Source organism: Aythya ferina (assembly GCF_964211825.1).
Source record: "Aythya ferina genome assembly, chromosome: 1".
Lineage (NCBI taxonomy): Eukaryota > Metazoa > Chordata > Aves > Anseriformes > Anatidae > Aythya > Aythya ferina.
The window spans coordinates 146,257,342-146,269,392 of record NC_140296.1 but is presented as its reverse complement, the minus strand read 5'-3'; the positions used below and the strand labels follow the sequence as shown (position 1 = coordinate 146,269,392).

At 44.8% G+C, this 12,051-nt stretch overlaps 1 protein-coding gene across 1 annotated transcript in view; it reads left to right on the top strand.

Moving 5' to 3' along the window:
* The first annotated feature begins 3,762 nt into the window (after positions 1-3,762).
* AGK (acylglycerol kinase) overlaps positions 3,763-12,051 on the top strand; it is a 29,723-nt gene continuing 21,434 nt past the window's right edge. The window contains exons 1-2 of the mRNA XM_084527579.1: positions 3,763-3,927; positions 8,578-8,617. Of these exons, the coding sequence (XP_084383705.1) occupies positions 3,818-3,927; positions 8,578-8,617 (150 nt within the window). The 5' untranslated portion in view covers positions 3,763-3,817. The remainder of the gene's footprint in view (positions 3,928-8,577; positions 8,618-12,051) is intronic.

Here is a 12,051-nt window from a genome sequence, read left to right as displayed (position 1 = left end):
GGACTGAGGAAAAGGGCTCTTCCCCTCCGTAAATCATGCTTGGTGTTCAGGTGTTGCGGAATTAAAGAGAAGCAAATTATAATCTCCCTTGCTGGGCCAGAGGTGTGGAGAGATTTGCAGTTGGGGATTTCTGTGCCAAAAGCAGATGCTGTCCCCATGTCACTCTGGCCACAGCAATATCAAAAATGTGTAAAAAGGGAGTTGGGGAGGGCAGACCACAACCAGAAACAATGCTGCCTCGGTCTGGCAGGAACACAGACTTACATTGCTGTGGCAGACATACAGCTCCTACAGGGCAACAAATGCAGTCTCTGCAATACAAACGATTATTTGTGTTCTACGTGGAAGGAAGCACCTGAAGACATACATGTAGGATCACCACTACGGCAGGAGATGTGGTTTCCAGCCCTGCTCTCTGATACCCTCAGCCCATCCTCAGCCAAGTCACACATGCCAAAATAACCAGTCTCCTTTGCTGTAAGGACAACAGAACAGCTACACCAGACTGGGGGTGTCCCTTTCTTTTATTTACACACAGGCACATATCTTTGATGTTACCACTATGCAAAGAAACTCCCCTCTGACCGTGCAGAGTGCTGATGCAGAAGCTCCTGGAGATGCAGGATGGGGCCATCCAACTCAGCCGTATGAGGATTACCTACAGACTACATGGCTAGAATTAGCTTTCAGGCCATGAATTTGAATAAATCCCCAGCGGTACCAAGTGGTGGCTGGGAACAGGACTTCTCAGCTTCCTTAGATGTTTTGGAAGGTTCCACTCAAAACTACATACCGAGTGATGAAATCAGTAACTTCAATCCTATTCCCAGAGGAACAAACATGACAGAAAAATACCAACACAGATGTGTTAGCTGAGGTGAGGCTTTAAGGATGGATTGTGCTGCACAGAAGAGGAGACCAAATCATTCTCTGTCCTTGACAATACTTACGTACATATACTTGCAGGGCATTGCTAAGCAGCAGAAAGAAAGAAAAAACAAACAAACGAACAAAAAAACAACTCTACTGTTTCTGCTGTATTCTCTAGCTAAGAAGGGAGCTCAGCTGGTCAAGCACGTGACTTTACCGAAGTTACAAACAAGTATGTCCCTGACGCACCGTCATGTATCTGAAGCTTCTTCTGCTAACAGACTTGACATTGATGGTACAGATGGGATGATAAAAAAAATGCTCTTAAAAATGGGTCAGATACGAGTAACTGGGTTGAGGCACACACCTGTCTTCACAAGCAACTTGTGTGGTGATTTTAGGTGACACATCCCAAGTCAGGTGTCACAGCTGTGGGGCAGCTTTTTGAACACCAAAGTATTTTTACACAAACCATCTAGCTAAAGAAAAACTGAACAAACATTCAGCCTCCTCCAAACAGCTTTCTGAAAAAGGTAGCAGGCATTTTACTTGGCCAAAAAATGACTACAGCTTATAATGTGGAGGATGCTCAAAAGCAGACCTTTATCCTCTCATTTTTCATTGCACGGACTCTAATACCAACTTCTATTGATTTGACATGCAAAAAGCTGAGAGAGCTAAAAAGGAACTACCTGGTACATGCGGCAGCACAGCAGGTGCGCTCCACCTTGAGGGTGATCAGACTGCCGCAGCCAAAAACTAGGACATACATGTTTGCCAGGAGGGATTTCGGAATGGACACTGCATCCTAAGTAAAGCCAGGTAATGAGATAAGCACACAATCTGTCATTGCTCTCTGCAGTGTTTCTTCTAAGGGCGGTTGTCTTTGAAAAGCACCATCTCAGATTTCCCAGGCCAAATTCTCAGATGGCGTCCCAGAATGGCTGGGGTGGGAAAAGGGACCTTTGGAGCTCGTCCAGCCCGACCATGCTGCTTAGAGCAGGGTCAAGACCCTTCGCTAGCGATGTGGAAAGACAACTATTATTCAAGCTAAAATGTCTCATTTATATTAAATCAAATGTGTTTTCATGCATATGAACTCAGGAAAATTATCATTCAGCCATCTTAGAGATATTCAGGCCCTTACATATTTAAGCATTATTCCGACTTCTCTGAACATGTACCGGCATACTAAAAAGGCTTTATTTTAAAAATTCAAGGTTGTTTTGGAAGCGTTGTTAATAAACATAACTATATTCAGTAGACTTGGTTGTGAAATAGGAACCTACAGGTCTTTGTAAATTATTTGTGGCAGCTCATAAGAATTACAAATTTGAAAAGTATTCATCAGCAAGCAATGTTTATCTTTTCATAAGTTAAGGAGAATAGGACGAGAGTACTAGTATCTGTTCCTATTGTTGCTGTGAGCAGTTGGCAATACCACCTGAACCCTTACAGAAAGTAGGACATCACCAAAAAAAAAAAAAAAAAAAAAAAAAGTAGGACATTTAATCACTCTACACCACCTGGAACATGCAGCAGCACATCAAGTGTCTGTGCTGAGATGCACTGGACAGATGAATCTGGAATATTTAAGTGGGAAGCAATGTCTACTGGACAAAGATGTGCCTGAAATATTCATCAGGAGCTGATCTTTTAATGTTTTTCTTAGAAAAACAAACCCCAAATCTTCGACTAGACAAAATGAGGGAAACAAACAAGCAACACACACACAAAACCAACAGTAGAGAAACCAACCTGCAAGTTTTAATCTGCTTTCCTCATCACTAACAAGAGAGTTGCTCCTGGACTCTCTTCTGCATCAACGTGACTCTTTCAGAACAGACTTTTGCATATCCAGAGTCCCACATGTGGCCTCCATCGGCCCTCTTTTTTTACTACCCACATCCCAACCACACATCATGAAGGAGAAAGATTTGGGGAAGATTTTTACATAAAAATAATTTTATTGACTCTAATATTTTCATATTAGACTCTTTATATTAGACTCTAATAAATGTTTGGATGTTGATGAAGATAGCATTTTGCTATCGAGAAAAAAAAAAAAGCATTCTGAGACAATTTTTTCTCCCCAGCTTTAAGTTCATTGCCCCAACCAGCTGGTCCCACGTAGACAGGGCCTTTGTCACCACAAATCTATAAGCCCTGGTGGAAGGAGGGCAGCGTTCTCCAAAAGCAAAGCGCTTCTTTACCCTGCTTATTTAGCCAATGTTTCATTCTCAGTTTTTGTTTTTTCACAGGACGGGGAGGATCTCTGTTTATCAACCCATTCAGCACCTCCCTGATGCATCTCTGAGGCTGCTTGCGCTCTTCCAGGCATCCGATGAAGCCAGGTATGAAGGCTGGACTGGGCTGTCACCCCTGGGTTGTCCCAGAGCTTGTCCCCGTGAGAAGCTGGGTCCTGTCACTTGGTCACATCCCCTCCTCGCTCTGCAGGGCATTGGGGCCACATGGCATCCCCACGAGCAGGGTCTGCCCTGCAGCAGAGGCTGGAGATGTTTCTCCTGGTGCACCCACTTGCTGGGGCTTAGACAGCAAATCCCAGGTGCTTCCTAGGTGAGACGCCATCTGGTCAGCTGGCTGGACCTCCAGAAATAGTTTCTGGGGCTGTTTTGTATGTTGGATGCTGCACCGGGGGAGGTTCAGGCTGGCGATGAGGAGACATTTCTCCTCAGGAAGAGCAGCCGGGCACTGGGACGGGTCGCCCAGGGAGGCGGTGGGGTCACCGTCCCTGGGGGTGTTTAGGGAGAGGCTGGACGCGGTGCTTGGGGACATGGATTAGCGGGTGACATTTTTAGGGCCTCCCTTCGGGGCTCGGCAGGGCGGAACGCGGGGCCGGGGGAGCCGTTTCCAGCCGAGCCGGGCGGCGGCGGCGGCCGCGGGCTGAGCGCGGCTTCCCGGCGGCCGGGCCCCCTTCCCCGGCGGCATGGCCGGGCCCGGCGGGCTGCTGGCCACCCTCAGGAACCACTGGAAGAAAACGGCGCTGGGGGCCGGCCTGCTGGGCTGGGGGGCGAGCTGGATGCACGGCCGGCACCGGTAAGGGGGGAGAGCTCTGTGGGGGAGCCGCGCCTGGGCTGCCCCGGCTGTGGGGTTTGCTGCTGCCCACAGCCGAGGCCGAGTTGCTGTGCGCCAGGCATGCTGTGCTAGCCGTGGATTTGCCCTTTTAGCACAGATTTAAGGTTTAGTGAAGCCTTGCGCTTCGCTTTCTGGCATCGCAGGGTTTCCTGACGAAGGGGCTTGCTGTAGCACAGCGTTGGTTCGGATTAGCCTCAGACTCACTGGAATTGGCTGTCTGAGGTCCTGCTCGTTTATTTGCAGCTGAGGAAAGTTTTTTTCCCCTCCTGCATCCTCCTTCTTGGCTTTTTTTTCATCCTCATGGAATTTCTAAGTTATTTCTCTGGCAAGGAGAAGATAATTCGCTTTTTTGACTTCTCAGGGTTCATCCTTCTTTTGGCTGCAGAGGCTGTGATGTCTGCATCAAGTGGAGCCATCGCAAGAAACCGCCCGTCCTGCAAATAAATGGCAACTCCTCCGTAGTCAGTCTCTGCACGCCTGTAGGGACAGAAGAGCTCTGGGGTATTGGTGTAGGACTTCAGAGGATGCCACACGGGCAGACAGGGACAAGGAGAATGTTGTCTGCTCCAGACTTGCCCCCTGTGTATCTCCCCTGCAGGGAAATGGAGCTGGGTGTCTCCTTCCAGCAGGCTGCAACAAGGGGCTGATGTGGATGCCCTTGTGCTGTGTAGGCTGCACAGGAGAGAGGGGCGCTGGAGCGAGAGGATTCCTCACCGAGTGAGGCTGAAGGTTGTCGGTGACAGTAAGGGCCAGGGAGCCTCAGAGCCCAGTCTGACTTTCTTCATGCAGCGTTTAGTTTCAGATCAGTGTGTTAGCCTTTCATCTCTGGAGATGTCTGTGCAAGCGCTGACTGGCTTAAAAGGTTAATTTTTTAGATGAACTGGAAGAGTACAGAGGAAGCTCTGTGCTGGTTTCCCCTTCACTGTTTGTGATTCAGCCACTCTAGATATGTAATACAATGGATGGATGGCACCTCTTCAAAAGAGACATCAGTCAGCAGGTGGCAAAGGCTTTTCAGGTGCAGAGTGATAGACATAACGTCTGGTTGAACTACTTTTAAATAAAACCCTATTGCTAGTCTTATAAAACCATGGTGAGCCTTAAAATTCCTTTGGTTCTCATAAAGGAGTATGCTTCTCAAATCTGTTGCCTTGCATTTGAGATAGCAAATACGCTTGTAATATTGGAGAAGAAAGATGAGAACTCAGTGTTGTCCCATGTGAGGTTGTTTCCCTTTAATTTCTCTGGGTTACGTGACTGTGTATGTTAACTTCATTTTAACCAATATTATATCGTACTACAGGTACACCAGATCCAACCTTAGGGGGTGTGCAGATCGTCAGATACATGCTCATACGCAGTGCTGTACTTCTGTTTAACATAGATGATATTGATTGCAGAGAAGTAAGCAACTTGCTATTTTTTTAATTATTTTTTTGGATCTCTTCTTAATAGGATGGAAAGAGGGCACGTAACTTAATTCTGGCTGTGTTTCTGTGTGGTAGCTGCTGGTGCTCATCGAATTCATTAGTGTAAGGAGTCACAGGATAAAATTCAAATCCTTTTGAATCATATTCTTTGTCTTTTCTTGAGATGGTTCCTTACTGATGAATAAAACAGCAAGAAAAGATACCATATGATTATTTTAAAACTTTCACCAGATTTGGAATCCCCTCTCACTGCCCAGTTCCTGCCCTGGATCTGCTCTCCCAAGGAGGGCTGTTGGTGCTCTCTGCGTGTCCAGGTGGTGCAGTGAGTCACCAGCTACGGCAGGCCAGCAGGAGTTTAATCTCAGCTTATCTGGTTGTCCAGTTTGGCCAGAGCTTCGCAGTGGTACTGCTGGATAAGTGATCATCCTGGTGAGGATGGGGACTTGTGCATCGTGCCGAGGTAGTGGACCCCTCAGATACTCAGCTTTGTATGCACTGAAGTATTGACTTCCTCCGTAGAAAATGCTGGCAAAGCATCTGGGCCTTTGACTGCTTGCCAGCAATCCGAGTCTGATTCTTATCTGTAATTTGAGCGTTGGTCTCTGAGTGTTTGCCAACTGATAACTCACTTTGGTCACCTTTCTGCATCTCTCTTCTTCAGCGGCCCACTTCATTTCATCAAAACTTCATCAAAAAACGTGGGACATAAAGTCTGATTCTTGGGTAAAGCTGATTCAAACCTAGGTTTGTCTTTCATGTCCTTCCAACGCCAAGCTGAACGTAAGTGCTGGTATCAAGCGGAGAGGATGCTATGGTCTCGCTGCGTTGGAAGCAGCCAAAATGCTCTCTGTGAAGATAAACTCTGGAAGGAGTTCTGTGGTAGCTCTGGAGACTGGTCCGATGTGCACAGCTTTGGTCAGACTGCTTTTGGGCTTTCTGTTGGCTGAACATACTTCAGAGTCTTGGATTTAATGCTGGTAACCCTGCCTGAAAGGGGATCTGAGCTGCTTTAGATGCTCATGGTGCAGTCACTTCCAGGGGAGCTGGTTGTCCCAAGCCATGGGCTGTGGCTGCAGGCCTCTCACAGCTTCTTGATCACTATTTTGGGGGTATTTGTAGGTTGGGACAGACGATGCAGTATCTTCTGAGTGCTTTTGAAAGTTGTGCTGGACTCAATTTTAGAGGTTCTTAGCGCTGCAGGCATTATAACGTTGCAGGGAGGAGGCAGGCAGAGCAGTTGGTGGTGTGACCCAGGTTGATTTCTGAGCAAAGCAGCGGCGATGTGCAGCAATCAGATCGCACAGACTTGACTAGGATTTGTTAACGAGGTCAGGACTGCAGTTCACAAACGGATCAGCTGCGTGGCCATCATCTGGTCGTGGGGTTTTCTTGGTACCCCGTAATATTTCAGCTTTATGTATTGACATCGCAATTGCTTTGTGTTTCCTCTAGCCATACAGGGGGGGGAAAGTCCGTGTGTGAGGGCCTGTAATCAGCAGGGCAGTGTGGGCACAGCCCCCGTGCTGTCCTGATTGAAGGGGAATTAGCTGCAGCACCCGGCTTTGGCTCCGTACACAAACCTTTGCAGAGAGAGTTATTTTAATGGTGCTCTTTCGCGAGATTAGCGCAATCAAACACAGGCCTGCTGCTCCTCTCAGTAATATTTCAGGTAGTTAATACAAATGGCTTGCTGCTTCAGTGTGAAGGAGATAACGTGGCAGTTAAACGCATTGGTATGCCTCCAAGGAAATTTTTTTAGACATTCCAGTTACTTGTTATCTTCATGGGGTATTATTTACGTGTTTTCTTTTTCCGTGCATGAGTTCTCTCCTAGTCTTTTTGCTTTTACTAAGAATAAATCTGTCTTTTTTTGCTTCACAGTTATTTTCTCAGAACTCAGTATCTCACCTAAAGTCAGCTGACGTCTCCTTTTAGTACACTGCAGCATCTTTTGGTGATGTCAGAAGCAGTAATTTATATGGCTCCAGTGACAGATAAATAGTCTAGGCTCGTGGGATGGGACAGATCCCACTCCTCCTTGGGTCCATTGTTCTGGCCAAGGCTTTGCCTTCTCTTCTGCCATTTCAGGTGCAGACTGTGCCCAGTGAGCCACAGTTTGGGGCGGGAGTGTGCTGCTTTCCCTTCTAATGGGTCTAGTATGTTAATTTTGGTATGTGTTACGCTGACTATAACTGGTATTGATTTTTTGTATTGGAGATTTTTGAGGCAAGACTGTACTGCCAGATACTGCCAAAGGAAAACTGATAGAGATTTTTGGTTTTAGCAAGGACAGGGAAGTGTTTGATACCTAGAGGACAGGTGAGACTGGGTGTTGCACAACAGGACTCTCCTTTTTGTCTGTGAGGCCCAAAAGGGCATTTTTGGGTCTGGAGAAGAACTGAGTTGTGTTCTGCACTCAGTCTCCAGTGTGGCTGCCTGCTGCTGTGCTAATGCTGTCCCTCACCAATGACAAGTGCAAGGATTAGCCTGGAATCTCTTTCTGACACGACCATCAGTGGCATGTCTAATACCAATACTTTCTTTTTTATTTTTAAATGTTGGTGTGGTGAGTGGTTTTCACCTCCTTGGGTTACAGCTGTAGTCCATGCGCAGACCTGGCTGGGCGGCATGTGCTGCATTAGCATGTCCAGCTGACAAACCGATGGATGGGGGAGCTCAGGGTTGTAAGGCTCACAGATTTAAGTCTAAGTTACCCTTAAGTCTACTCTAAAGCTCTTCTGTACTGTCAGAGTGGGAAGTACCTTCAATGTAAAAACCAGGTAATATTAGCATTTAAAAAAAAACCCTTAGATCTGGAGTACAGTTGTGCAGTTATGTAGCAATTTAAAATTAAACCATAGCTGTACTGTGTCTCATGGCCTTTTTAATCTCAGCACATTTGGCATCTTTTGTTTTCTGCTTTGCTTTACTATCAAAAACACTGTGTTTGTGTGCACATACTTAAAAAAAAAAAAAAAAAAACATCAAAAATTATGCACATGTGCTTACAAGGGCATTTTATCCTTAAACATGTGTTAAATTGGCCTTAAAGAACCTGTATTTTTTATTTTAGAGCTGTCAAAGCGTGTGTTAAAAGGGTACAGACCGATATTGTGAAAATGAGCAAATTGTTTTAAACTTACTCAACCTAATGTCCACTCTGTTCTGTCTTACCTAACAGCGATAACCTGCTACGAAGAGCTGCGTGCCAAGAAGCCGAGGTAATACCGTCTAAAGTGATAAAATTAGATTAAAATCCCCTCTTATCTTGGCTGTGCAGGGCTCCTGGGATTCTCCCAGCAGGCCCTCTCTGCGTGACGAGCCTTACAACGCTGCCGTCTGTGTCCTGCTGCTCAAGCACCGAAGGGCGGCCGGCCTCCAGCCCGAAGCTGGGGTGCTGTCGCTGGGGTAAAACACCTCAGTCGCCTCTCCTTCTGCTGGCTGCATTCCTCTGGGCTTGACATTTTCCAGTAGAAAGAAGACGAGACAGGAGGCTGCAGTCTGAGATCCACCACGAGGCGCGTTGTCGGGGCAGAGGCAGGGCAAACTGCTTCCCGTTAGCGCTCCGCTGGGCAGGCTTCACCCTTCTCTGTTCGTCCCCGAGCGCCTTCATCAGGGACGCTGTGCTGATAGCTCAGGTTGCCTTGGTGGGGTCATGCAGCATTTTAAGTCTTTCTTCCTCCTTCAGACAAAGTTAATTTTAAACCCCCTTCTCCATGCCAGATGCTGGAGATTTTGCAGGGCGTGATACTGCTCCCATTGCTGTGTACTGGGGCCGCAGAAGAATGCTGAATGTTATTTTTCTCATTAAAGACCTTTGCTTGAGGTTACCCTGTTTTATAGCTGTGGTGCACCTGCATAATCCTAATTTTTATCTGCCAGATGTTGAAGGGAAGATGTTCACAGCCGCTTGATCTGGACTGTGGATTTTTTTGCTAAAACAGATGTAAGGGAGCTCAGGTCTCGTGAAAGAATGAGGAAAAAATTATAATAATTTTATAGTTAAAATATAGTAATAACTAAAAAAAAAAAACAGAAAATACTGCTTTCAAAAATGATACCTTCAGAGCTGAATACATTTAGTATTTGACTATACCAACTCAAAGTGCCTGTTCTTCATTTTTATGTTTTCTATAGTCATTTTCACTGCACAGATATCAAAGCAATAGCTTTTAATTTTTTTCCAGAAATAGCAGTTAATACCTCAGTAATTGAAGCTTATTCTTCTAAATAAAATAAAGCTTCCTACAATTGCAGGGGGTAAAGCTTGGGAAGATATCCTGCAGAAGACTCCTGCATTAGAAAAGAATGAACCAGAAAGTTCAGTAATCAGTTCATGCTGTAATTTGTGTTCTCACTGATGTGTCAGTGCCAAATACAGCTTGAAAACCCACAGCAATATAGTATCAAGGCATTAAATGTCTGGTTCGATCTTTGGAATAGCAGCAATCTGTAATTGTTTGAAAAATGCTACTTGTGTTTCTGGTGCTGTATAAGTGCTGAGAAAAATAGAGGCAGGCTCGCTCAAGAAAAACCTTGGTCAGAGTGAAATGTGAGGGGCTCCCTATTATTTTTACATAAGTTGTTTGAGTTCTTAAGCCTAGAACAACACCAAATTGCTGATAACCTGCCTTGCTGCCAAAGCATCTCCTATAGCCCTAGTTACTGCAAAAACTCCACCGTGCATGTCCAAATTAAAATACCGGTTCGCAATGACAGCCTTGGGGTGGCAAATGGTTACAGAAAGGTTCCCCAGTGAAGAACCCATGTACTAAACTGAAAACCTTTTACATCTCCTTCTCCCAAACAAACCAGTTTCAGCCGACTATGGGCTTTGCAGACGTGGCCTCGCTGACTGATGTCAGTGACTGTCTGTATTAGGCAGGTCCTGCTTAGGTGACAAATTCAGTCTGTGAGCGGGAATGGTTTTCTGTAATGGAACATTGTTTCTCTATTTGTGTTCATAAAACACCGTAAAGCCGTTGTGTAATGGGCTTTTCATAATTGCAAAATAGTAAGTTTCATGCTAGGAATCCAGAAACACAACACCTGGAGTTTTGCTTTAACAAGGAGCTGAAAAAGGAATTGCTTTTCCTAAATAATAGCTTCATATATATTTAATAACAATTTTTAATGGCTTTAAGTTGGCTTTCCTTACGTTGGGCTCTGGGAGAAAAAAAAAACAACTTTGAAAATGCTGCATTATTATTTTTTTATTTCCTGTCTTAAAAATCTGAATTAGCCTTCGAAGTGCCCCCATATGTAACATAAATGTCTAAGTATATTACATAAAGAAATGATCATGTCAGTACTCCTAAAATTTTTATAAGCCTTTTTAGGTTGTTTAGAGCAAGCAAATACATCACACCGTGCTCCCCCAAGTAAATAATTAATTGTTTTTAACAGCTGTAACGTGCCAGAGGTCTCCTATCTTTCCCAATCCTGTCCCCACTCTCTCCCCTAAATGCAATAAAACACATAGATCATTTTGCCAGCTATTTTTTTGGTAAAGCTAAGGAGCTGTTGATTTATTTCCCTTTCTTTGACCATTCCTTTACTCTCAGCAACTTCTCTTATCCTTCTTCTCTCTTGAAGAAGAAATTTGAATGTTTTAAGTGACATAGCCAGCTGCGCACTTAATAATTGAGGCTTCCTGAGCAAAGTTGGCAAGGGGAAGTAATTTCAACTTTAAACAGCTAATGATCACTAAAATCTACACTGTTTTGTGCACAGTGTCTGCCTTCTTCAATATAAAAACTCCTGCCAGGGGATTAACCTTTAAAGTAAAGGAAAAAGAAAGTAGGGACAGATGACTGTCATGTTCAGCACAGTAACCTTTTGTTCCTGCTTTATTTTCGGGGCTTCTGGTTGGTTCTGCTGAGTGTTGTCAGCCTTGTATCCCAAACCAGTTTGATTTGTGTGGTAGTGAGGATGCCTTTGGTGAGCTAAAAGAGGTCTGCGGAGTGGGAAGTAATGTGTGGAAGCCTTGCCTTCTCATGCCTCTCCTGTGCTGAAAAGCTGTGGACATAGGTACAAATGGCTAAAAGGCACAAGAGGCTGCATGAAATAACTCTCAGAGAACTTAAAGTGAAGACATCTATTCAGAACTGGATTAAAAGATGAAGATAATTCAGTGGTTGTAATAAAGAGACAGGAGGAGGAAAAAGTGTCTGAGGAAACAGTGGGTTTGCACATAGGTGAGGACAAACTCTCTGGTGATTACCTTCTTTCATATTTTCAAAAACTTAAGCGTAGAAAATACAAAAATAAGCAGAGGAGATACGAGAAACGAAGGGCAGAAGTGGAAAAAGCTGCAAGAAGGTGGCAAGCAGGTGCATGAGAATTACATGGGAAAATCAAGTAACCTAAGAGTCAAGGATAGTTCTCCCTGGATATCCCATACCAGAAAACTATAATTTGACAAAAAAAAAAAAAAATGTTGGTTGAATTGTAAAACTGAGATAAAGATTTCTTATGACAATAGTGTCAGCTGTTGCTAAGAGTAGTGATCTTTGGATAGGAGACCTGTACAATGACTGCAGATGGAAGTCATTTGGTTGTCATGAGGCTTGAAAGCCTCCTGACATTTGGGGAGATGCATTATTTTGAACTGCTTTACTAATGTGCTTAAAAGAGAAACTGAACTGTGCTCTTT